General features: G+C 44.5%; 1 protein-coding gene across 4 annotated transcripts; it reads right to left on the bottom strand.

Moving 5' to 3' along the window:
* Positions 1–4: 4 nt before the first annotated feature.
* Positions 5–27,858, bottom strand: LOC126436884 (uncharacterized). Of its 4 annotated transcripts, XR_007580991.1 has the most exons (4): positions 27,725–27,858; positions 27,558–27,624; positions 27,256–27,472; positions 5–746 (listed from the first exon to the last, which is right to left on the bottom strand). XR_007580991.1 is itself a non-coding variant. In XM_050090475.1 (2 exons), the coding sequence occupies exon 1, from the start codon at positions 3,609–3,611 to the stop codon at positions 2,883–2,885; it is 729 nt and encodes a 242-aa protein (XP_049946432.1). In that variant the 5' UTR covers positions 3,612–3,624; the 3' UTR covers positions 5–746; positions 2,869–2,882. The 4 variants fall into 4 exon arrangements, 1 of the variants encoding a protein (XP_049946432.1); XR_007580992.1 differs by lacking the exon at positions 27,256–27,472; XR_007580993.1 differs by lacking the exons at positions 27,256–27,472; positions 27,558–27,624 and having other exon boundaries at positions 27,725–27,838.
* Positions 27,859–27,877: the final 19 nt, after the last annotated feature.

The following is a 27,877-nucleotide window of genomic DNA, read 5'->3' as shown; positions in this document are numbered from 1 at the left end:
CAAATCATATTAATGAGTTTTATTACAAAAAATTAAAAGACAATACTTAAATCTGACAATTACACAGATGTGTCACAAGCAAAGAGTGACATACAAAATAAGCAATTTCTTTAGTATAACAGTTCCCATGTCTGTGTTACATAGAGTGTACGGTTTTATCCAGCCGCTGGTCGTGAAGTGGCTATTCAACTGGAGCATCACCAGTCAGTCATGGCACTTATGTCCTCTTGACATAGGGGCTGCTGTTGTCGTGTAGTCATCCTGGAGAGGGGTCAGTCAGCGTGCGACTGGCTGACGTCTTCTCACAGCCAGCTCTTTTCTATCATTCCCAAATAGCATGCTGGTGCTTGACTTTATGCCGTTACATTGCTTCCCACCAAGGTGATGGACTGTCATTGTATATGGAGCACGAAAACAGTGGGGGAGGCAGCAGGGTGGACACACTAATGGACTGGAAGCTGTGGCTGCAGGGGACGTGAGACTTCCAGTCATACCCCACTATCTGGCCTGTGCACTGGTGGAAATGTCCCCCGGAAGACATCCAGAAGGGTACGTGTCCACCTCCTGAGGCCCATACCACAATGTAGAAGGCGTTGGTTACTGCGGCATTTGTGGGTCCAGCTCCATTGGTAGGACGAGAGCAGGCAGAGGAGGCAAAGGCTCCATCTGGATGGGGTTGTCCTGTGGTGTTGTGATGACACCCTCTGGCAGCTGCTGTGGCCACACTGTCCTCGGGATCTGTGAATCTGGGGGAAGCGATACAGAAGGATAACCATGCACATGGCAGTGGTGAATTTTATTGTAATGTCGGTGCTGCAATCCGTCTGGGCCTGAAATGAGATACATGCATAGGCCAATTCGACAAAGGATCTTGCCTTGCACCCACCATCTGCTGCTGCTAAAAACCCCGTAAAACACAAAATCATGCAGTTCGAAGCGATACTTCCAGCCTTCTTTTGATTCTGATAAAATGTTCCACTTAACAGTTCGACTGTGGATGGAATGGTGCACAAGTTAGGTGCTGTATGCCATTGTGTTCACAGAATGATTCAAATTCATTTGATGTGAACTGAGAACCATTGTCCAACACTATGAGTTTAGGCAAATCTTCAAAGGAAACAATTGAGGACAACACCTAAAAAGTGCTATGTGACGTTGTTGAGTTCACTGGCACAGCGAAAGGAAACTTGCTATAAAAGTCTACCCAATCAACCAACGAGTGTTCCAAAAAGATCCTGCAAAGTCTATGTGCACACATTGCCATGATGATTGTGACTTAGGCCAAGCAGAAAACATTTGTGGCTGAGCAAACTGATTTTCCACACATGCGTGGCACTGTGACATAATCTGTTCTATTTGGGTGTCCATACCCAGCCAAGTGCAGTGTTGACATACTAACTGTTTCATACAAACAATCCCCCAGTGTCCTTGGTGAAGTAATTGCAATACTTCTTTTTGCAAAGCTTTGGGGATCAGCACATGTGACTGTCCACTGTCATTTTGAACAAGAATCACTCCTTTCTGTATAGCGAGGCTATGCCGACATGCAAAGTATCAGCGCGCTACTGCAATGAGTCAGGCAAAGATGTGCGAATATATTTTAGCAAAATGTTCAAATTTGAATGAGCTTCCATGGCCTGAGGAATTTTCCTATAATTCAGAGGAAAGGACTGAAGCAATTCAGAATTGTGAGCATTGATGTGGCAACAAGATGCAGCAGAAGCATCAAAGTCTGTATCAGGGTCAATCGGAAGATGTGAAATTGCATTTGCATTACCATGTCGAGCTGTTGGATGATACACTCTCTCATATTGTTATTGAGACAACAACAAAGGCCATCTTTACAATTTTTGGACAGTTTGTACAGGAACCAGCTTCATAGGATAAAACGAGGACTGCAGTGGCTTGTGATCCATTTACTAAGTAGAATTTTCTGCCATACAAATAGTGGTGGAATTTGGTGACACCATACACAATAGCCAATCTTTCTCTATTTGTGAATAGTTACACTGAGATCTGGACAGCACTTTTGATGCAAAAGCAATATGCCTGTCTTTATCACCAAATCTGTGCAAAAGCACTGCACCGTTTCCATAGCACTGCACCATTTCCATAAGCGGAAGTGTCAACTTGCAACACAACAGGTAGGTCAAGATAAAAGTGTACCAAGCAGTGATCACTGAGAATTACATCTTTATATTTTTTAAAAGTTTCTTGGCGCTCATCTATCCAAACAAAGGGGATGTTCTTACGATGAAATTGATGCAATGGAGCTGCGATTTGCGTAGCATTTGATATGGACTGAACATAATAGTTCATTTTCCCTAAGACTGACTGCAATTCTGTGACATTGTGAGGAACTGGCAGGTCCTGTATGGCTAACAAATGTGACTAAAGAGGATGTACACCTTGACTGTTTATGACATGACCAAGATACTGCAACTCAGGTTTAAGGGGAGTTGGAATGCCCTATCTCGCCAATGTTAAATTTGCTAACTTTGTGTACCTTTTTCTTTGGAACTATTATCTTCAGAACTTTGAAATTCTGGCAGAGGTTTTCAGCATATATTGTGAGCCCACTGAACTAGAACCAATGTTTTCTTTTTGTTGGTATAGTATTTATGAATTTTTTACCATTAAGCCATTTTTTATTGGAAAAAGTATAACATAAACTTCCCTAGTTCAGAGAATAAGCCAGTTCTTGTCATGATTCTAGTTCAGTGGCCTCTTTGAACTGTTTTGCAGCATTTCTGAAAATTTGAATGTTGTTGGTTGAGTGGTTTATGAGATAAAGGTACATGTAACACTAAAAATGTCAAATGCCAGAAAATGCGATTAAAGTAATTTATTATGAAAATTCACAAATACCTTTTATTCTATTATCAAAAGTGTCCAGCAGAGTAATCAGGGTCATCTTCTAGTTCTTCTTCTTCACCTAGAAGCTTTCTTCTCCTTGCTGCCCTTGCTTTTTTTGTATTAAATTCAGCTGCATACTGAGCCTTCCTTACTCGCACGCTGTCCAGAAGCTGAAGACCTCTGATGGTGTTGATACCAGGAGCAATGCCGAGCCTTGCCATGACCTTTAGCCTACCCATATGACCATCATTGAATGAAATAACAGCATCACTGACTCCCCATTTCAATGTTTTTATCCCAACAAATACATTCTTAGGTACACGAGTCCAAATGAGGTTGTTGAACGACTCGTTTTGATTCTGGGTACAACCATGAAGACATTTTCGCAGAAGATCAGGATGCCCCAAGTCTCTATATATTGGTTTAATTACTTCCATAACAGCCAATGGAATATAATTTTTATGGTGATAAGGATCCCCAGTAGCTTGAGATTTTCTATAATTGCACCATGACTGAGGACCATCTGGACAAGCAAAATGTTGAGGATTATCATCAGTTGATGGTCGATGTAAATATGTGGCCCATACAGCTTGTCTCATTTCCTGCAAATTATTTGCATTATTTCTTATTGCCATACCATAGTATTGTTGTAATTCATTTATAATTTTATCTGACAGGCGACCTCTAATGGTTTTACCATCTGACAAAATTTTGTCCTTCAGATTCTGTTTCAGTTTCCTTAGACGAGTGCCCATTCGTTTCTGAACATGACCGACACATTCTAGTTTAGTTATTGTCTTATTGACATATGGCATGGATTCTGTAACACTTTTGTATGCCTTGGAGTCCCCATCTCCAAGGAATTTTGTGTAAAATACTCCCCGTTCTTTTTCTGATCTGCTAAACATTTTCACAGCAGCGGCAGCCTCCATGCCTCCACTCGTACCTTCATAATTCTTGCTACATATGTGAGCTGCTTCTATCTTACCAGATGCACAATGGTAACAATGTTTAGTGAGCACTTCATAGTCCAAAACTTTACCGCTGTCCACACTAGTAACAGTAGCAACAGCATTTTTGGATGTGTGACCCCTTTTCTGCCAGGTTCCATCAAAAGCAACAGGGATATCTGGGTTTCCTTCATTTATATATTTTGCTTCACTGGCAGCAGCTTTCATTGATAAATCTGCTACAGACTGAACAGCATCTCCTATCACTTCAGTGTAATTGTCAATTTTAGCAGGTGGAGGTGGAAGATTCATTATGGCACAAAATGTTTGAGCAGCAGTATGTCCTTTACCAATTGCTCTCATTGCATACATTAGCCTGATATTACTCTCAAACAAATTGCTACTGCATGTTTTAGAGCTCCAAAAACAGGTCTCATTTTCACAACTGGCACAAACTATAGCAATTTTGCAGGAAAGTCCTATAGATTTTGTTATGTTCATATCAAAAGAACCTCCACAAAGATTACAACACAAACATTTCTTCATAAACTCAGTAAAAACAGGAAAGTCGACTAAAACATATTGTTCATTAGAAGCTTCATCTGTAATTTCACTTGCACAGTTTGATAACTTCTTTTTTGATGCACTGGTGGGCGTGTCTCCTTCACACATCTCAGCTGTACAAACGTCAGAACTTTCACCAGCATCAACAGGTGCTGAAGCAGAATCACTTGAACAAACGTTATTTGTAAATCTATTACCGCGAAACTTTCGCTTTTTAAATAATGATGCACTCCTAGGCATCGTAGAAACTACGCACTCACCACTGAAAGTCAAAACAAGACAGATAACAAACTCCAAATGAGCGACAAACTAAACTCGAGGCTCAAAACAAACACTCACAGATCAAAAACTGAACAATAAACACAGCTAGTCGTAAAAACAATGGTACCTATGGAAGGATCAAAGATTCTACAACTGAAGAGTGAAATCCACAGCCTTCTATATGTAATGTTTTCGGAAATGCGAAGATTTAAATGTGTACAAATCACAAGATGGGTAACTTTGCTGGGCGCACATGTAATTTTGAAAAATTAAATAAAAATACTTCCAATTGGAATTTCTTAACAAATTTTGCACCATTTTAAGCAGAAAATTTCAAATTAAGTTATAAGGTTAAAAACTGAAAATGTGAATTTTTTCCATTTTCCGGCATTCCAACTCCCCTTAAAACTGTCACACTTGTCCAGTGTACACTCTAGTCCTGCATCAGATAACACACGAAACAAACTACACAAATTTTCAGTGTGTTCTTCAGGTGTATGACCTGCTACAACAGTATCATCCAAATAGTTTGAACAGTTTGGTACTTGAGCAGTCAGCTGTTCCAAATACTGTTGGAAAATGGTGGGTGCAGAAGCACTGCCAAAAGGCAAATGCAAATATTTAAACAAGCCCAAATGAATGTTCACGACACATGTTTTGAGATGCTTCGTCTACTAGTATTTGAAGATAGGCATCGCGCAAATCAATTTTTGAAAAGTAATGACCAGTGCCTAATCCATTCGTGAGATCCTCTGGGGTGGCAATGTATAATTATCAATCACAGTTTGTAGGATGACTGTAGATTTAAAGTCAACACAGAGGCGAATGTGAGCTGAAGGTTTGGGGAGCAAAACCAGTGGACTTGCCCATTGACTAGCTTGTATGGGCGCAATAGCTCCACTATCTTGCAATTCTTTAAGTTCAGTGGACACTTTGTCCCATAATGCAATGGGAACAGTTCTGCCCACCAAAATTTCGGCTGAGCATTGTCTTTCATAGTAATATGTGCAATAAAATAACAAAATTGTTAGCCTTGAATAAAGCTTCAGAAAAAGTTCAGGGAATTTTTTCAGCAAGCTACCTACACTGTCTTTGGCACTGAATGCAGTCATTGACAACAGTGTTTCCTGAATGTTAACACCAAAAAAATAAAATAAATCAAGGCCAAATATGTTCTCACAATCACATGATTGTAGCACATGAAAGTCATAGTTCGCGTACACAAGTGATACATGGCAGGCAAAGTACATTTTCTGAGAACAGGGATGTCTTGTCTATTATAAGCTGTGAGGTGTGTGCTACTTTTAGAAAGGTGTGGGGAGCCTAACAGTTCATATGTGTCACAATGTAGCAATGTGACAGAGGCACTCATGTCCAACTGAAATTTCACGTGCTTCCCACTTATATGCAGTTGAACAAAAAGTTTGTTGGACTGGCACAGCACTGAAGAAAGTGTTTGCTTGCTAGTTTTGCTAATGACTGCAGCAGGCTTTGAATACACTGCATTGATTACGTGAGTGGGCAGAATTCTTTTGTTTGTTCCATTGCAAACATACGGATTGTACGTGACCTTTCTCGCTCCAAGTGCAACACTGTGCTTGTCTGGGTGGGCAGTCTTGGCATTTGTGCCACGAATAGCACCGAAGGTATGACTTAATTCTATTTGCCAGGTTGGTTGGTTAGTTTAAAAGAGAGGGGAAGGACGAAACTGCTAGGTCATTGATCCCTTGTTCCAAATAAAACAATGCCACAAGAATGAGAATAAAACAAGCGAGACTGACAACACAAAACGAAGAGAAAGGAAAAATCACAAGGATGAACAAAGGGCGACAAACACTTAAATGGACAAAAGGGGACAAGAAAACCACAGAAACACAATAAATAGGTAGAAGATATTAAAACGACAAAGCAGATTATGAGATGCCAGCCACTCTGCAGCACATTAAAACCTCCACCCTAAGAGCACTAGGGTGGAGGACACGGAGGGACAAAGGACATGCGCTAAAACTTAGATCAAATGATAAAACCCACCCTCAGGTATAAAAAGTATAATTAAATCACCCGATAAGGCATTGTCAGATAAAATAAGTGGCAACGAGTCCAGTAACCGAAGATTTCGTCACAGGGCAGTCAAAGTGGAACAGTGCACCAGAATATGGGCCACTGTCAACCGGGTGCCGCACTGACACTGAGGCAGGTCTTCACGGTGCAGGAGGTAGTTGTGCCCAAGCATGGCCCATGTGGAGCCAGCATAGAACCACAGAGTCCCTGTGAGCGGCCCGCATGGAGGACTGCCACACATTCGTAGTCTCCTTAATGACACACAGTTTGATGTGGTTACTAAGACTATGCCATTCCATCTCCCAAAGCCGGAAAACCTGGTGGCACAAAAACAAACGCAGGTCAGTAATTGGAATGCCAATCTCCATAAGTGGTTTCCGTGTAGCCTGTTTGGCCAGCCTGTTAGCAAGTTCATTGCCTGCGATTCCGACATGTCCTGGGGTCCACACAAACACCACTGAATGACTGGACTGTTCCAGGGCATAGATGGACTCCTGCATGGTTGCTGCCAGAGGATGATGAGGTTAGCACTGGTCGATAGCTTGTAGGCTGCTCAAGGGGTCAGTACACAGAAGAAATGACTCCCCAGGGCCTGAACAGATGTGCTCAGGAACACGAGATATAGCCATCAGCTCTGTAGTGAAAACACTGCAGCCATCGGGCAAGGAATGCTGTTGAATATGTCCTCCATGGACATATGCAAAGCTGACGTGACCATCAGCCATCAAGCCATCGGTGTAAACCCCTTCATGGCCTCGGTACATGTCAAGAATCGAGAGGAAGTGACAGCGGAGATATGCGGGGTGAACTGAGTCCTACGGGCCATGCGAAAGGTCCAGGCAAAGCTGCGGCCTGGGTGTAAACCATGGAGATGTATGTGAATGGACCTTGGGTATAGGTGGTAAAGGCAAGGACTCCAGTTCAGACAGAAGGGATTGGACGCGAACTGCAATTGTAAGCCCTAACCTGGGCTGCCGATGTGGGAGATGAACCACCATTTGTGGGAAAAGGAGATGGTAATTTGGTTGAGCAGGAGAACTACAAACGTGTGCAACGTAACTGGCGAGCAGTTGCGCATGCCTGACCTGCAATAGAGGGACACCAGCCTCTGCCAGGACGCTGGTCACCAGACTCGTCCTAAAAGCTCCCACCACTAGTCGAACGCCACAGTGGTGCACTGGCTCGAGTATACACAATGCTGAGGGCGCCGCCAAACCATAAACCAGACTCCCATAGTCAAGGCAGAATTGAACAAGGGCTCTGAGAGCTGCAGCAGCATACAGTGATCTGCACCCCAGTTGGTGTTCCTCAGGCAGCGGAGGTGCTGCCAGCACTTCCGCTTAAGCTGGCGAAGGAGAGGAATCCAAGTTAATTAGGCGTCGAAAACCAGTCCTAAAAATTGATATGTCTCCACTACAGTGAGGGATCATCAGTAAGGTAGAGTTCTGGTTCCGGATGAAAGGTACAACGCCGACAGAAGTGCATAAAACATGACTTTGTGGCTGAAAACTGGAAGCCATGGGCTAGAGTCCATGACTGTGCCTTGTAGATGGGTCCCTGTAGGCGCCTCTCAGCAACACCAGTACCGGATGGAGCAGTACGAAATGCAGAAGTCGTCTGCATACAGAGAGGGTGAGACGGACAGCCCTACAGCTGCTGCTAGACTGTTAATGGCCACTAAAAATAGAGATATACTCAATATAGAGACCTGCAGGACCCCATTCTCCAGGATATGGGGGGAACTATGGGAGGCGCCAACTTGGACACGGGAAGTACGAAGCGACAGGAAATTCTGGATAAAAAACGAAAGCAGGCACCGGAGACACCACTCGCATAATGTGGCAAGGATATGATGTCGCCAGGTGGTGTCATATGCTTTTCGTAAATCAAAAGAGACGGTAACAAGGTACTGGCGTCTGGGGAAGGCTGTTCGGATGGCGGACTTGAGGGACACAAGATTATCAGTGGTACAGCGACCCAGGCGGAAACAGCCCTGGCACGAAGCCAGTAGGCCACGTGACTCCAGGACCCAAACCAAACATCGACACACCATACATTCCAACAGCTTACAAAGAACATTGGTGAGGCTGATGGGCTGATAGCAGTCCAAATCAAGCAGGTTTTGGCCGGGTTCGGGGACTGGTATTATGGTGCTCTCCCGTCAGTGCAAGGGAAAGATGCCATCGCACCAGATCCAGTTGAAGATTACAAGATGTCGCTTGTAGTCAGATGAGAGATGTTTAATCATCTGACTGTGGATCTGATCTGGCCCAGGAACTGTGTCGGGGGAATGTGCAAGGGCACTGAGGAGCTCCCACTCTGTAAATGGGGCATTATTGGGTTCACTGTGGCGTGTAGTGAACAAGAGGACTTTCCCTTCCATCCATAGTTTGAGAGTGCAAAAGGCTGCGGAGGGGGGAGGGTGTCATTCTCCAACACAGAGGCACGAGCACAGCGCTCAGCAAAGTGCTCAGCAATCGCGTTTATGTTGGTAGATAACACGCCATTTATGTTGACACCGGGAACAACCGTTTGGGTCTGGTACCCAAAAACTCGTTTGATCTTTTCCCAGACTTGGGAAGGTGACACTCCTGTTTCCGTCTTTTGATAAGCTGGCAAATGTGGGAACGAAGCCGTTTAAAGTCTATGATGTGCTCCAGGGAATGGTGTCGCTTATGCCTCTGTAGAGCTCTCTGACGCTCCTTAATTGCCTCAGCAACTTCCGGTGACCACCAATGGACTGTCTTTCGCCGGGGGCACCCTGAAGAACGAGGGATCACGTTTTCCGCCGCAGAAATGATCATTGTAGTTACCTGCTCAACCACCACATTGATGTTACCATGTGGGGGAGATTCAGCGGTGACAGCACAGGTGAAAGCATCCCAGTCTGCCTTGTTTAAAGGTCATCTGTGCAGGCATCTGTGGGCCTGACGTTGGAGCAGTGACAGGAAGATGGGGAAGTGGTCACTACAACACAGCTTGTCATGTGCTCTCCAGTGGATAGATGGGAGAAGGCCAGGACTGCAAACTGAGAGATCAATGGCCGAATATGTGCCATGTGCCACACTGAAATGTGTGGGGGCACCTGTATTTAAAAGGCAGAGGTCGAGTTGTGACAGTAAATTTTCGACATCTCTGCCTTGACCAGCAAGCACGGTGCCACCCCACAAGGGGTTATGAGCGTTAAAATCTCCCAAAAGTAGGAAAGGCTTAGGGACTTGATGAATCAGTGCAGCCAATGCATTCAGGGGTACTGCACCATGTGGAGGAAGATATACGTCTCAGACAGTCATTTCCTGCGTCATCCTTATCCTGACAGCCACAGCTTCAGGAGGGATTTGAAGTGGCACAGGTTCACTGCATACTGAGTTCAGGACATAGACACAAACTCCACCTGACACTCTGTTATAGTCGCTATGGTTCTTGTAATGCTGGGGACCAGATTTCCTGGGGGGCATTGCAGAAAGCAGATGTAAAGCTTAAGAGTTGCTGTAGCTCAGCCAGGTGGTGGAAGAAACCGCTGCAATTCCAATGAAAGATGATTTTATAGTCAGGCTGGGAAGGCATGAAGAGCGCAAGGAGGCAGGTTATGTCTCAGGGTCACCTACTGCCACCAATTGTGTATTTGTAGCCATTGTGATGGTGGATGAGGCGTCAGTGAGATCCAGGTCCACAGTGGATGGTAAGATCTCCACTGCATCCTCAGATGCAGAATTGGTAGGGAGTGGTGATGCTGCGGCCACCAGTGAGTCCTGTTTCTTAGCAAACTTCTTCTTAGTTTGGTTGCTGTCTCGCTTCCCTTTAGGAGTTTGCTGGAAAGCTGTCTCCAAAGCAGCTTTAGGCACGGAGGAAGACCATGAAGCTCTTCATTCAGCAGCTTTTGGCTCCTTGAGCCACTGGCGAGTGTCCGTCGTGGCACTATTGGAGACCTTGGGAGAGAGGGCCCTAAGGGACCCCTTCTGCACAACACAAGAGGAGCCGAAGGAGGCTGTCGCTTCTCTGGCAGGGGGGAAGAAACCGATATCCCCTGCATTCAGGGGGGTCTTGATCCCAAAGTAGGTGCTTTGGGAGCAATGGAGGAAGATTTGCCTCCTACCACAAAGGGGGCAGATGTATTCTGGTGGCTTAGCGGGCCCACTGTTCGTGGCACAGAGTGAGGAACCACTGGCACTTTGGATAGCAATGGTGATGCAGCTGCAGCATATGTTGACATCAGCTGAATGGGGTGTAATCTTTCAAATTTACGTTAAGCCTCTGTGTAAGTCAACTGGTCCAGGGTCTTGTACTCCATCATTTTCCAGCCCTCTTGCAGTACTGGTCAGTCTGGCGAGCAGGGAGAGTGGTGCTCTCCACAGTTGATGAAAGTGGTAGGAGGCGCACATGGAGTACGTGGGTGCGGTGGACATCCGCAGTCTCGACATGTGGCACTGGAAGTGCAGCGGGAAGACATGTGCCTGAACTTCCAGCACTTAAAGCACTGCACAGGGGGAGGGGAATATGGCTTAACATCACAGCAGTAAACCATCAACTTGACCTTTTCAGGCAATGAATCACCCTCAAAGGCCAAGATGAAGGCACCGGTAGCAACCCTGTTGTCTTTGGGTCCCCTGTAAATGCGCCAGGTGAAATGAACACCCCACCACTCTAAATTGATTTGGACTCATTGTCAGACTGCAAGAGGAGATCGCAATGGAAAATGATCCCGTGGACCATGTTGAGGCTTTTATGGGAAGTGATGGAAACAGGAATATCACCCAGCATGTCACAGGCGAGTAATACTTGGGATTGGGGTGGGGATGCTGTCTGATTCACAACTGCACTATTTTGAACCTTGGACAGTGCTATCACTTCTCAAAACTTATCCTCAAGGTGTTCAATGAAAAATTGAGGCTTCATAGGTAGAAAGGAGTCCCCATCAGTTCTGCTCCAGACTAAAAACTGAGGCGAATATGGCTCTGTCCGTTCTGTTGCCCTACGTTCTTCCCATGGTATAGTGAGGGAGGGAAACGGTTTAGGGTGAGACCTGTTGGCATTGTACTCGATCCTGCCCTTCTCAGAGACTGCTAGGGCCATAAGGTCACCAGCAAGAAATGACTTAGTCCACTTCACTGGGGGTCATCCACCCTGATGCCACCCACTCTGATCAGGGGCTCTCCCCACAGGCACCACCCAGCCACAGCAAAGGCCAACTGGCATGATGGCCATTGCCGGGAGTCCTGATGCCCCAGGAAGGCAGGCATCTACTCCTCAGCATACATAGGGTGTTTACAGCTCAGGCATCAGCAGTGTGATCCCTCTGTTGTCAGAAGGCTACCACCAAATGGGTAAATGACAGCCCCACCACAATGGACTGGCTACCATGCTGGATATTGGGTGCAGAGAAATCCAATATTGTTACAGGGTGAAAGAGGACAGGAGACAATGGAAGAAGATGACATACTCCGGAAAGTGTCCACACCCAAATAGTTGAATTGCTGGTGGAGATGCAAAGCCATGACAAGAGATTCAGGAGATCGAATCTAAGGGCACTATGGATAACTCATGCACCACATAAGGCATCATTCCCCATATGGCCTGCACTTCTGTAGAATTTTGAAAGTGGCTGGTCAAACTATAGAAAGGGACCTCAACTCATAGGGCCGAAAAGTGTGAGACTCCTTTTAGTCACTTCTTACAACAGGTAGAAATACCTCGGGCCTATTCTAACCCCCACACCCACAGGGGATCTATTAACCTGGTTAGAGAGCTGTTTACATGGCATGGTGCACATAAACTGTTTCTGCCTAAAGAGCCAGTCACGAGCAAGGGACGACTCAACCTGCCTGCTCAAATTTATCGGCGAACACTGTACCTGAATCATACTCATCTTGTATTTGCATCTGTTGAAAGGATGGATATGACTGTTTCAAAATCTGTTCTCTAAGTCTGACATCAGTTACATTGTACACGATCGCATCACATAACATAACATCAGAAAAATAAAGCACCACAAGCACATTTGAATTTGCATTTCTTCGTCATACCCATTAAATCTGTTACACACTGACGATAAGTTTTTTCTGACCTTTTCTTGTAATGAAAGAATGGTACCTAGCTGCCACTACATTGACTTGTTGGTCATAATAGTTAGAGAATCTACAACCTGATCATAGGAAAGTTTACTCAGAGTGGCATTAGGGAACAATTTCTGAATGAAGCAAAAAACTGCGCTTCCTACTGTTGGTAAAAAGTATTGTAGTTTCACAGTAACTGGTACTTTCGTCTCTGTGGCAATTTCAAAGCCACTGTAAATGCTCAATGCCTTATCGACACTTACCCTATGCCTCGACCTGAAGAATTGTTCACTAAACTTGCTGGAGGCCAGTATTTTTCTAAACTTGACCTGTCAGAAGCTTATCATCAACTTCCTCTCGACGCTGCTTCCCGGCAGTTTCTGGTCCTTAACACGCCTTTCGGCCTCTATCAATACCAATGATTGCCATTCGGGGTTGCCAGCGCCCCTGCTTTCTTTCAGCGATTCTTGGAACAATTATTGCTCACTGTCCTTGGGTGAATAAATTACCAGGACGACATTGTTGTCACTGGCTCCACCACTGACGAACATCTTCAAAATCTCCGCACACTTTTTCATGTCTTACAGACAGCCGGTCTTAAGTGTAATCTTCAGAAATCAAAATTTTTCTGCATCTATCACGTACTTGGCGTTTCAACTCTCTCGGGATGGTATTCATCCACTTCAGCAAACTGTCGCTGCGATCGATGCCCTTCCTCGCCCTACATCTGTTAAGGAACTGCAGGCCTTCTTAGGAAAAATAGCATACTATCACAGGTTTTCACCGTCTGCTGCTTCGGTGGCTCAGCCATTGCATTGCCTGTTGCATAAAAACATGCCTTTTCACTGGTCCTCGCCATGCGATGTGGCTTTCCAGAAATTGAAGACTATGCTGAAACAGGCCTCATGCCTGGCTGCTTATCGACCTGGCCAACGTCTTGTTCTTGCCACGGACGCCTCTCAATACGGGGTTGGTGCAGTCCTTGCGCACTGTTTTTCTGACGGTTCTGAACAACCCATTGCTTATGCCTCCAAAATGCTCACGGATGCCCAACAAAAGTATTCTCAAATTGAAAAAGAAGCTTTGGCCATTATTTATGCTCTTCATAAGTTTGGTGTTTTTCTCTATGGATCCAAATTTCATCTTGTTACGGATCACAAACCACTTGTCTCCTTGTTTCATCCATCAACATCACTTCCCGACAAGGCTGCACACCGCCTCCAGCGTTAGGCTCTTTACTTGTCTCGTTGTAATTATGAGATTCATTTCCGGTCGACGGCTCAACATGCGAATGCTGATGCACTGTCTCGCCTTCCCATGGGTCCTTATCTGGCATTTGATAGGGACAAACTTTTGTGTTTCCACCTGGATGTTGCCAAGCAGCGGGTTGTGGACGGATTCCCCATCACTGGGGACCGGCTGGCGGCTGCTACGGGTTCTGACCTTACCCTCTCCCGGGTTTTACGCTGTATTCAGAAGGGTTGGCCAGATCGTCCATCCGCTAAGACTTCTGATCTTGCGGAACTACTACACTTTGCGTTACCGCCTCACGGCTAGGGATGGTGTTATCCTCCTTTCCACCGCAAATGCTTCTCCGTGTGTTGTGGTACCTGCGTCTTTGCGTACTTCGGTCTTGCGCCTCCTTCACCAAGGGCACTGGGGTGTCTCTCACAGAAAATTTCTGGCGTGCCATCATGTGTACTGGCCCAGCATCGACTCTGAAATTGCACACATGGTCGCTGCCAGTGGCCCTTGTGAGTCACAGGCCGCCACCCTGAAGTCATCTTTGTCACTGTGGCCTTCGCCTGAGAAGCCCTGGGAGCGTATTCATGCTGACTTCGTGGGACCTTTTTTAGGTACACCTACTCTAACTTTCCTTTCATTGTCCATTGCACGTCGCCTACCACCGCAGCAACCACCAATGCCCTAGCTCGCATTTTCTCTTTGGAAGGCCTTCCCTCTACTCTTGTCACTGATAATGGTCCACAATTTGCCTCTTCCGATTTTTCGGATTTTTGTGCCCGTCATGGCGTCATGCATGTCACGGCCCCTCCATTCCATCCACAGTCAAACAGTGAGGCTGAACGACTGTTCGCACATTTAAAGCTCAGATGAGGAAACTCCTGACTTCTTCTGCTGCTGATGATGCCATTCTCCAATTTCTGGCTTCTTACCGTTTCACCCCCATGGGCGACCACAGCCTGGCTGAGCTCTTACACGGCTGACAGCCCTGCACACTACTTCATCTTCTGCGGTCTTCCACTTCACATCTGCAGGTGCCTTTGCTTGACCGGTTCACCGCCAGCTACCTTGTATGGGTACGGGGATATGGCAGGCGGCCAAAATGGAGTCCTGGCCGCATCTTACGACACCGTGGCCGACGCCTGTATGAAATCCAGACAGACACGGGTGTTGCAGTGCCTCATTCGGACCAGCTTCAGCCTCGTGTGCCGACGACGCCTGTTCCGGATGCCACTACACCACCTTCGGCTCTACCTGATGCTCGGGATCCTGGAATCTCTCATTGCTCACAACGCAGTCCTCTCACCATCATATCGGTGCCAGCACAAGAACTGACGCCAACAGGAGACATGCCCATGCAGGAACCAGATGACCATCATCTGTCGGAGCAACGCTACTCACCTCCTCCTTCCACGGACGCGGACACATCACCCATGTCTCCTGTTATAACAACCGGACTTGCCGCAATGGGCAGATTGGTGCACAGGGCCCCAGCAGATTCGACCCCCACGTCTCCTGTCATCTCGACCCGTTATCATCGGGGACACTTCCGTCCGTACGGGAAGCCTCCTCCTCAAGAATTTACGGCCGGTCAAACAACACCTATGTATGTTAGCAATCTACAGGCCACCTCCATCAAGACCTGTGCAAAAACTTCAAAGGGGGGGAAAGTGTTGTGACTCGCCGATCTTTCAAAGTGCCACCGTGCAGTTACGCGCCTCCTCTACACACGGTGCTGTCTGCCAGCCATGCAGCAGCAGTGCCACCTAAGCGGCCAGCCAGCCAGCGGCCACTAGACTCGGACTCAGTTTATGATTTGACTGTTAAAGTGACACACGTCTTACTCTGTTTACTTGATCTGTGACTTTCATGTATTGCGTCGTCCTTGAAATATATTTGTTCAACTTGAAGTTATAACACGACCCCTCACATGGTTCCATTGCTAGCAGTTATCTTTGCAGACATGTACAGCTGTGCCTGCTGTAATGAAAGAAGTGATGATTGACATAGATCAGCATATGAATCCTCTTCTGCTAATCACTCCTTATTCACAGTGTCTTCATCTAAACTTGTGTCATGTACATAATCATCATCTTCGTCAGTGAAGTCAATTTCCAATTCAACTTCATAATTTTCTTTGTTTTCCACTTACTGTGTCTAATGTTTGCTGTAATCTGTCATTCTAATCACATATGTGTAATGCAAACATGGAATATTACTTTAGTATGATTGACTGCTTTAATACTACCTATGTATATATTGTTTACTGACACACTCTATACCCTCATGAGTTTGTCACAGTTGGATCAATGAAGTAAGAAATAAATAAATAAGAGCTGTAACACTTTTTCATCAGAAAGTCTACGCTGATGACACATGTTCGAAAACATGCTTTGTGGACAAAAAAGATATAAACTATGGTTGACTGGAATTTCCATGTGCCAAATTGCAATACTGAGAAGCAAATGCGCTGCATGACTGCTGACTGTTGCCACTCCATTGTTGGATGATCTACATACATTAAAAAAGGAAATTACAGTGGGTTCGAATTGACCCCTTCCGCCATTCTAGGTATATCGAATGAAATGTTGAAAAAAATATAAATATTCTGCATCCTAATACATGACTGCAAAGAGGAGAAAAAAATTAGGAAAATTCATTTGATTTTGTTAATGAAGTAAATAAATCAGATACGACAATGAAGGAAAAAATATGACAGATGTCTTTTGACCACTTCCACTGTTTTACTGTCAAATGTCACACTTGAGCAGTGATACACATTGCACAGTACAGTTGGTTTAATGTGGAACTCACACCATAGCTTTCATATTGCAATTCTTCTGTAATTTGTAGCTGAATCCATTTACGTTATGACATTTTCAGCACCATATAGTGGGAAAATTTTCATAAATTTTTATTGTTTCCATCACATTTCTGTAATAACTTCAAGTTGAACAAATATATTTCAAGGAAGACGCAATACATGAAAGTCACAGATCAAGTAAACAGAGTAAGACGTGCGTACACTTTAACAGTCAAATCATAACTGAGTCCAAATCTAGCGGTCGCTGGCTGGTTGGGTGCTTAGGTGGTGCTGCTGCTGCATGGCTGGCAGACAGCGCCGCATGTAGAGGACGTGCGTAACTGTGCGGCGGCACTTTGAAAGATGCAACAGGCGATGCAACGGCTGAGCCACCGAAGCAGCAGATGGTGAAAACCTGTGATAGTATGCTATTTTCCCCAAGAAGGCCTGCAGTTCCTTAACAGATGTAGGGTAAGGAAGGGCATCGATCGCAGCGACAGTTTGTTGAAGCGGACGAATACCATCCCGAGAGAGTTGAAACTCCAAGTACGTGATAGATGCCTGAAAAAATTGTGATTTCTGAAGATTACACTTAAGACCGGCAGTCTGTAAGACATGAAAAAGTGTGCGGAGATTTTGAAGATGTTCTTCAGTGGTGGAGCCAGTGACAACAATGTCGTCCTGGTAATTTATACACCCAGGGACAGTGAGCAATAATTGTTCCAAGAATCGCTGAAAGAAAGCAGGGGCGCTGGCAACCCCGAATGGCAATCGTTGGTATTGATAGAGGCCGAAAGGCGTGTTAAGGACCAGAAACTGCCAGGAAGCAGCGTCGAGAGGAAGTTGATGATAAGCTTCTGACAGGTCAAGTTTAGAAAAATACTGGCCTCCAGCAAGTTTAGTGAACAATTCTTCAGGTCGAGGCATAGGGTAAGTGTCGATAAGGCATTGAGCATTTACAGTGGCTTTGAAATCGCCACAGAGACGAATATCACCATTTGGCTTAGCAACGAAAATGACAGGAGAGGACCACTCACTGGAAGTGACAGGAAGCAAGACCCCTGAAGCAGTGAGACAATCCAGCTCCCGTTTGACCTGATCACAAAGGGCCACAGGAATGGGTCAAGCCCGAAAAAACTTAGGCCGAGCAGTGGGTTTGAGCGTGATATAAGCTTCAAAGTCGTTTGCGTGGCCTAACCCAGGACAAAAAAGGGACGACAATGTCGTCAACAAGGTATCCAGTTGAGAATAAGGAATAGCATCAGAGACAATATTGACAGAGTCATCTATGGTGAACCCAAAAACACGAAAGGCATCGAAACCAAAAAGATTCTCTGCGTTACTATGGTCGACCACAAATATGGGAACAGTGCGAACGACAGATTTGTAAGATACCTCAGCATCAAATTGTCTCAAGAGAGAAGTCTTCTGTTTATTGTAAGTCCGTAATTGCCTAGTGATAGGTGACAGGATTGGAGAACCCAACTGAAGATACGTCTGAGAAATGATGATAGGGGCAGCAGAACCAGTATCCACCTGCATGCGAACATCTTGACCAAGTATTTGGACAGTGAGGAATAACTTCCCTGAAAGGGAAGAAGTACAATTGACAGACAACACAGAATCAGAATCAGTGTTATGTTCATGAACATCATATATGCGGTCGGATTTGCAAACGGATGACACATGACCGTTTTTTTTGCATTTGTGACACACGGCCCAACGTTGTGGACAATCTTCTCGTGAATATTTCGTAAAACACCACGAACATGAAGGAAGTTGCCGTGGGTTTTGCTGTAGTTTCTTAGAGGTTTGTTTACGGTTAGGCCGAGGCTGTGCTTGGGAGCGTACTGCGGCCACGTCGGCCGGCGGGGACACGCCACACGCTTCGTCAACAGTGCACAGAGGTTGTATTCCCCCGACGTCACCCCAGGCCTCTATTTGCGCTCCAGCAATGCGAGGAATTTCAAAAGACTGAGCGATGGATAGGACTTCATCTAGAGTTGGATTTGCCAACTGAAGGCACGTTGCCAAACTTCTATGTCGGGCGCCGATCGGATAATAGCACCCCGTACCATGGAATCGGCGTAGGACTCTTTGTGAACTTCAGTAACAAATTGACACTTTCTACTGAGGCCGTGAAGTTCAGCAACCCAAGCGCGATAGGATTGATTTGGTTGTTTTTGACAACGATAAAAGGCAACACGAGAGGCTACCACATGCGTATGCTTTTGAAAATAGGCGGACAGAAGTGAGCACATTTCAGCAAAGGACAAAGACGCAGGATCTTTCCAAGGAGCCAATTGCGACAACAACCGATACATTTGAGCTGAAATCCATTAAAAGAACAGAGACTTACAAGTTTGTTCGTCCACGACATTAAATGCCAAGAAGTGCTGTCAAAGACGTTTTTCGTAATCAGACCAGTCTGCCGCCGTCTCGTCATAAGGAGGAAAAGTAGGTAGAGACAACGGCGAGAGACGCCCCGCATTTGATGCCGCGACGAAATCACGAATCGCATTTGTGAGAAGCATTTGCTGTTCTATAAGACCTTGCAATAGTTGCTCTAAAGTAGCCAAGGAAACATGTGGATCAACGATGGAAAAGAAAAATCACTACCTCATCACCAATTGTAATAACTTCAAGTTGAACAAATATATTTCAAGGAAGACGCAATACATGAAAGTCACAGATCAAGTAAACAGAGTAAGACGTGTGTAAACTTTAACAGTCAAATCATAACTGAGTCCAAATCTAGCGGTCGCTGGCTGGTTGGCTGCTTAGGTGGCGCTGCTGCTGCATGGCTGGCAGACAGCACCGCATGTAAAGGACGCGCGTAACTGCGTGGTGGCACTTTGAAAGATCAGTGAGTCACAACAATTTCCCATTTCTTTGATAATATTCCATTCAAATTTGACATCGGTCTGAGTAGCTATTCTTTTTTTATGGCATTTTGAACCTGGAACTTTAATTATAATCACCCTGTCGTATGAAAATAAACATAAGTCTGATATGACCTGCTGATGACAAAAAGGGAAGAGGACATATACTTTCATAGGGCCAATCCACAGAACAACTTATAGGAAGCTGCAGTGAGCATACTGTTACCTTCTCATAAACATATATAATGAGTGAAATTGTTTGCAAATCTGTGATGAGGAGAACAAGTAAGACATGATGTTCATCACTTTATTAATAAAGGTATTACCTAACCAGGTAGCTGAGCATATTAAAGCAGCCCTTCTGGGATGTGAGGTGGTGAGCTTGATCCAGATTTAATCTGACTTGTGGATTAATGATGAGGGCTGCTGAGTTGGCCAGACAGGATGTGGTTTTTAGACTGTTTCCCACATCCAACGAGGTAAATGCTGGTCTGGTATGCACATTATGCCTCAGCTACATGCTATGCAAACTTTTAGCAAACATTCTTGGGGGGGGGGGGGGGGGCATTTGGAAGGGCATCTGGCCAACACTTACCACTAACATTGCTCAAACACTTATAAATACTGACCCTGTAGAAGAAATGGGAAAAGGGAAAAGAAGAAGAACAAGAAAAGTAAAGCTATTAACCCTTTAACAGCTCTCTTGTAAGTAAGTTAATCCTTTTTTGTGGATGGTGTAAACACTCTCCACAGGAGTGTTGCAATACATCTCTTTGAGACAAATGCAAGGAGATTTTACCTGCATTTGTATCCTCGCTCCTTCCATATGGATCTCGATCCTGTTCGTGTTCAACGGTAACACTGGAACAATATTATTAATGTAGTCTAGGTATCATTCTCCCCTTTACTTTGTGCTTAGGAACCTGTTGCAGTTGGGGGAGGAATTTGCAGAACTCTTAAGAGATTTCTGGGAAACCTCTAAAGCCATTCAACTTGTATTTATTGAACTGTGTTCAGCATATGGTAAAACCTCAATTCTGCAATTGGACAATTTATGCCCTGGTCTCTTTGAAGTACCTTTCTACAATTTTAAGCTCTTTCATAGTTGACTGTTTATTTCTAGATGGGAACACACTGTTTTATATCATTCATGTGATAGTGGAGGAATTTGCACAGTTTTACTTTGCTCAACATTTTATTGGAGAAGATACAGTTCTTTCAATGGATACATTTTTTGTTAGTACATGTACATATTTTACTACTCAATCCAGAATACTCTGTATTGCTGAATTCAATGTGGAAGACTGTACCTTATAATTCCTTTTCATGTGCACTTTATATTTGATGGGTAAGTTTTACCTCTTTTATCTTCTGCCTTACAATATAAAACAACTATCCAATTAAAACCACTATCTCTACTTTACACTGTTAATTACTTGGACAATTAAAACAAGTAAGCTACGTTCTCTTCTACATTTATGTAGGAATATACTATATTTACTTGACGCTGCATGTCAAGACAATATGGTCACTGAGCTAGAACAGTTTGTCGTAATACAAGCACAGAAGAAACAGGCACAAACAGATGACACACAAAATTAATATGAAGGGAAAAAGTGCAAGTACTAAGACTGGTTGCTTACAGGCAGAATAGAATAAAATGCAAAAGAATGAATGGGAGATCGAAATAGAAGTAATTGTTCCCTGTCACTCAAGGAGAAGGAAGGCTAATGCAAAACAAGGAGATGATATAAATAAGAAAAAAGAAATGAAGATTAGGTTTTAACATCCCATTGATGACCATAAAGAAGGATAACGTCTGGGAAGAAACAGAAAGTATGAAGACGAAAATATAAGAAAGAATTCTGTAAAAATTCAGATGGCAGTAATCACATCAACAAAGAGTCTAAAACACAGTATGCATCTGCAAAACATTTTAAAAATGTAGGAAACCTCAAGTACGCAGCTGGGATGTTCAACAGAAAGTAAGCAATTCAGTAGACATGAGAGGAGGTCTGAAGGAAGAAGCGCAGATGGAAATATGGAAGCATCCGATCCCGCCCATCTGCTTTGACCCATGACGTCACAAATATGACGGAAACGACCATAAACCACGATTCCAATATGGCGCATATAAAGTAGTTACGTACACATTATGTGGACGAAAATACATCAAAAAGCAAACATACACACGTTCCACAAAAAGTCTGACACTAACGGGACAAGCGCGGGAAATAGGGGGTTTTTGGGTGGGGACAAACTAAATATAAACAAATTTAGACACCCACCCCCATACAAAACCACGCAAAACGAGGAAAAAAACCAACAGCACAAAACTCCCCAAATACCACTAAACACAATATTATCTGGAATTGGACATTTCCCTTGACCTATATAGCTCAACAGCAGCTCCCGATCTCATAAATTAGGACCTAACACTTCCCTTGACCTATCTAGCTCATAAACATCTCCCGATACCAAAACCAACATTCCCAGCCACACATTGGGATCGAACACTTCCCTTGACCTGTTATCCTTACAACGTCTCCACATACAGCCGTCCCTAGTCTGAGACGCCGGAACTTTAAGTAAGCCTCATTTCTTCACAGCATACCGAACACTTCACGACTTCATCCAAAAATCCGAATAGTTGAAGAAATTTTATTAGAGACAACGCACTGTCCCCCATCATAGCTGACAACCAAAAACTGTTGACCCTGTCAGTCATATCCATACCTACCAAAGACATAAAAAAGCAATTTACCAAAATTCACACGACGCCACACTCCCAAACTAAACCAAAAACATCACCTAACACACCACCAGAGAGCACCACCGATCGCATCAAAACGACACCTACAAACACGCCACTCTCACTAACTAAATTCCGTGCCATCGTGACGTCATACACAACAACAGCCTTACGTCACAGGTCAAATCCGACGGGTGGGATCGGACGCTTCGGTCGACTCGCGCAGACTGGTAAATCGTGAATCATGGAGTTACAAATTTCTTGATAGTAATTAAAGCACCGATTGTATGAGACAGCATGGCACATTAGTAAGAATGCATCACTTGCTGACAAGATAGAAGAGGACAAACCATTCCATACAGCTAAATGTCAAAAAACTAATTGAGACTCTTGCTGTCTCAGAGTAATGCTTGTAGTAAGTGTGACTACATACTGGTGTGACTGTGCTGTAAAGAGTAGTTTATAAACAAAAGTGAAATTTTATAAAGTTTATTTATTTGTGTAGTCAGACCACATTGGACTACTGCAGCATTGGAAGACCTAGTGACAGGAACAACCAAATGAAAAAACAATTGATTCAGTTGGTTACTGGAAAACAGTCATCTAATTTGGTTGTAGTTTCACATGTCAGCAGAATTATTCATTCATTATTTTGAGCAAAACTACTCTATGTGAGCAAACAAATGAAAACAATTTAATCAGTCGGTTGTAGCTTTACGAACTGATTGGACTAAACATTCAGTCTTTTGAGTGAAACCAGTATTTGGGAGCAACCAAATGAAAACCATCAATGCAGACCAGCATATTCAGTTCTGAGCAGACACATTCAATCAATTTGCCATTGTTAAAGCATTATTGTTGTGTTGTACCCTGATGGAGGTTGCAACATACATACATGAATCCCTCAGTTAGATAGCAAGTGGTGTGGGATTTTTCAGATCCACCAATGCTTTGGCACACTAGAGGCTTCATGCAAAGGAATAAGTTGACAACAGGGTTCAGGGTTTAGCTGAGGTTTATCAGGTCTCTATGGTTGGAGACAGCATACAAACTCGGGTATAAGGCTAGGGAGGTACAAATGAAGAAATGAGCTTCTGGTTTGGTACCTTGGTCTGATTTTATTGCTTCTTCCTGAGCTTACGTGAACATGCTGAAGAGCACAGTCACTGGGTCACAATTTTAATGAGTGGAGAACAGAGATGAGGCTTACTAGACACTCAAATTACTAGAACAAATAGCCTGCCTGCCCTATCACGTAGACTAGAATCATGAAAGGGAGCCAGTTTCTTATTGCTCAAATTGAACCCTCAGGTCCTGTATACATCACACTTTAAATGACAATAGTCATAGCTACAAGTAAGCCATGATAGACGAACTACCCACAGGTATGTACAGGCAAGAATGCAAGTCTTTCTTAGGGGACAAGCTTAATTGAATACGCATATTTCCCTTGCATAATTCTCTGCTGTCAGTTGATGGTCACCCAAGACTCATCTGCTGTCAGGAACTCTTGAATCAACTCCGTCCTGCTCGTCAACTGGTGGCATCTTCATACTGTGTTGTGGTTGTTTGCTTATAGATGATACGTGATCATGTCACATTTTTACCCACAATTTGCAACCAGCCAGCTTGAAATTATTGGTTTCTTAATGCTCGTCACCTCATACTGATGTCGCTAAAGTTTCAAGCACTGTACATCTCTGCCCAGGTTTCCAGACTGTAATTGTTAAAATTGTTACCAAGATGACTTTTTTGCTGGGAATCCTTTCATGATTTAGTCATTACTCATTTCTTAATGCTTGTGACCTCATATTTGTCTGGTGAAAGCATTAAGTCCGATACATCTCCATCTAGGTTTCCAGGCTTTCCTTGTTAAAATTCTTACCCAGACGACTTATTATATTTTTGTTGATCATCCCTCTATGAGTCGGTTATTACTGTTGACTGAACTCTGTTATTGCCTCACACACACACACACACACACACACACACACACACACACACACACACACACACACACACAGGATTTAACTTTTACAAGCTTTCGGGGCCAGTGGCTCCATTTTCTGGCAGAAGAGTTGAAGAGGAAGGAAGAGAGGTGAAGGAAAAGGACTGCAGAGATTTAGGGAAACAGGTATAGTTCAGAAAAGTCACCCAGAACCTCGGGAAGGGTAGACTTACAGGACGTGATGAGAAAGAAAGACTGATTGTTGGGGACTGTAACGGGCAAGATTTGAAAATCTGGGAGCTTAAAGATGGAAGACAGGGTAATACACAAGACAGAGGTTACTACTAAAACATCATGCATGCCTTAACAAAAGTGAAAAGCTAAGTGCATTGTATGTAACAGGGGTGGCAGGCAGGACAGCAAATAATAAACAAGCCAGAAAACGGAACATGTAGAAAACTAAAATGGAGTGAGGAAAGGACAAGTTACAGGAAAGAAATGCTGAGATGGAAGGAATTAATGTAAATTAAGACCAGGTGGATTGCGAGAACCAAGGACATGTACTGCTAGTTCCCACCTGTGGAGTTCTGAGAAACTGGTACCTGTGTGGTGCAACAGGCACAGAGATCACAACTGTCATGATGTACAGCACACTCTGCAACAGGATATTGTTTGTTGCCTGTATACACCCTCTGCCTGTGTCTATTCATCCTGACTGATAACTGGGTAGTAGTCATGCCACTGTATAAGGCTGAAGAGTGTTTAAACAACATCTGGTATATGACATGTGTTGTTTCACATGTGGCTCGCCCTGTGATAGTATATTTTTGCCAGTTACATGGTGGGAATAGGTGGTGGTTGGAGGGTGCATAGGGCAAATCCTGCAGCGGGGCAGTCACAGGAGTAGGAGCCCCAGGGTAGGGAGATGGGTGCAGAAGGAGCATAGGGTCTGACAAGGATATTGCAGAGACCAGGTGACGAAAAGCTATTCTAGGTGTGGCTGCCAAAACCTCACACAGAATGGATCACACTTCAGTCCATGATTTTAGGAAGTCATGGCCCTGGCGAAGAAGCTGATTGATACATTCAAGACCAGGATAATACTGGGTGACAAGTGGAGTGTTCCAAAGTGTGACATACAGTATTTGCAAGGATGATTCATATTATGAAACTACACTCCTGGAAATTGAAATAAGAACACCGTGAATTCATTGTACCAGGAAGGGGAAACTTTATTGACACATTCCTGGGGTCAGATACATCACATGATCACAGTGACAGAACCACAGGCACATAGACACAGGCAACAGAGCATGCACAATGTCGGCACTAGTACAGTGTATATCCACCTTTCGCAGCAATGCAGGCTGCTATTCTCCCATGGAGACGATCGTAGAGATGCTGGATGTAGTCCTGTGGAACGGCTTGCCATGCCATTTCCACCTGGCACCTCAGTTGAGCCAACGTTCGTGCTGGACGTGCAGACCGCGTGAGACGACGCTTCATCCAGTCCCAAACATGCTCAATGGGGGACAGATCCGGAGATCTTGCTGGCCAGGGTAGTTGACTTACACCTTCTAGAGCACGTTGGGTGGCACGGGATACATGCGGACGTGCATTGTCCTGTTGGAACAGCAAGTTCCCTTGCCGGTCTAGGAATGGTAGAACGATGGGTTCGATGACGGTTTGAATGTACCGTGCACTATTCAGTGTCCCCTCGACGATCACCAGTGGTGTACGGCCAGTGTAGGAGATCGCTCCCCACACCATGATGCCGGGTGTTGGCCTTGTGTGCCTTGGTCGTATGCAGTCCTGATTGTGGCGCTCACCTGCATGGCGCCAAACACGCATACGACCATCATTGGCACCAAGGCAGAAGCGACTCTCATCGCTGAAGACGACACGTCTCCATTCGTCCCTCCATTCACGCCTGTCGCGACACCACTGGAGGTGGGCTGCACGATGTTGGGGCGTGAGCGGAAGACGGCCTAACGGTGTGCGGGACCGTAGCCCAGCTTCATGGAGACGGTTGCGAATGGTCCTCGCCGATACCCCAGGAGCAACAGTGTCCCTAATTTGCTGGGAAGTGGCGGTGCGGTCCCCTACGGCACTGCGTAGGATCCTACGGTCTTGGCGTGCCTCCGTGCGTCGCTGCGGTCCGGTCCCAGGTCGACGGGCACGTGCACCTTCCGCCGACCACTGGCGACAACATCGATGTACTGTGGAGACCTCACGCCCCACGTGTTGAGCAATTCGGCGGTACGTCCACTCGGCCTCTCGCATGCCCACTATACGCCCTCGCTCAAAGTCCGTCAACTGCACATACGGTTCACATCCACGCTGTCGCGGCATGCTACCAGTGTTAAAGACTGCGATGGAGCTCCGTATGCCACGGCAAACTGGCTGACACTGATGGCGGCTGTGCACAAATGCTGCGCAGCTAGCGCCATTCGATGGCCAACACCGCGGTTCCTGGTGTGTCCGCTGTGCCGTGCGTGTGATCATTGCTTGTACAGCCCTCTTGCAGTGTCCGGAGCAAGTATGGTGGGTCTGACACACCGGTGTCAATGTGTTCTTTTTTCCATTTCCAGGAGTGTATATTAACTAAAAAAATTCAAAGAAAATTAATTAATGATGACACATTTTTCTTGCTAAGAAAATACTTCCAATAAGCTACAGTATATGGTTTAAAAGCAAGTGAGTAAATCACTAAACAATTAAAAAAATGTATCTTATATGCTTTGTCCTCATGTCACCTCAGCATTACCAAAACAGAATTATCGGTGGTGGGTGTAAATCAACAGGAACAGGAGAAGAGCGTCAATAAATTTAAACAGAAAAGTAATTGTTAATTTATTTAAACATAGATTTATAATGTAGTACCAATTACTAAGCTCTTTTAAAAAGTCCCAATTGATTGAAAGTAGAATGAAAAAGTCATATCCATGTTTGGTTTGCAGCTCCTTGTATTGGCCGTGTTTGCAGTTAACATTTTTGGGATTTGAGGTCCGCCTGATACGCAAAGCACCGTTTTTCTCAGTACCCAAACATGTTTCGGCACCACTGTGCCATCATCTGTGGGTTTTCGTTTTTATTTATTCTGCAATGTGAACATTTTTGTTACATGATTATAAAATTAAGTGCATTTTTAGTTCAAACAACAGATCGTTTCTTTTTGTAAATACCTTTACATTTGGTGAGCATGAATTTACTGGACCACTCTTGTGTTAATTATTACAGGTAGCTTGTCATCTGCAACCAAACGATGTTGATGAGAAAGTTTTTTGCTGAGAGTTAACCTATATTCTAGAGTGTAATTTAGTTTTTCGCGCCTATTTTCGTATTTACTTACGTTTTCGTGTGACAAGCACTTCCATTCTCCGCATCATGCTGAGATGTTGTGATGCATACGTAACTATAGCAAGTATTTCCCACAAATTACGTAGTAAAATGCTTTTCACTACACCAGAACACAGTGTGATTGTGATTTGTCATGTGTCCCAGC

This window comes from Schistocerca serialis, unplaced genomic scaffold, assembly GCF_023864345.2.
Source record: "Schistocerca serialis cubense isolate TAMUIC-IGC-003099 unplaced genomic scaffold, iqSchSeri2.2 HiC_scaffold_1251, whole genome shotgun sequence".
Classification (NCBI taxonomy): Eukaryota; Metazoa; Arthropoda; class Insecta; order Orthoptera; family Acrididae; genus Schistocerca; species Schistocerca serialis.
Note: the sequence above shows the minus strand (reverse complement) of the source record. Positions and strands in the feature narration are given on the sequence as shown.

What these genes read in the sequence shown, in the direction of transcription:
- LOC126436884 (XM_050090475.1), bottom strand. Translation starts at nt 3,611, where the DNA reads ATGGGCACTCGTCTAAGGAAACTGAAACAGAATCTGAAGGACAAAATT.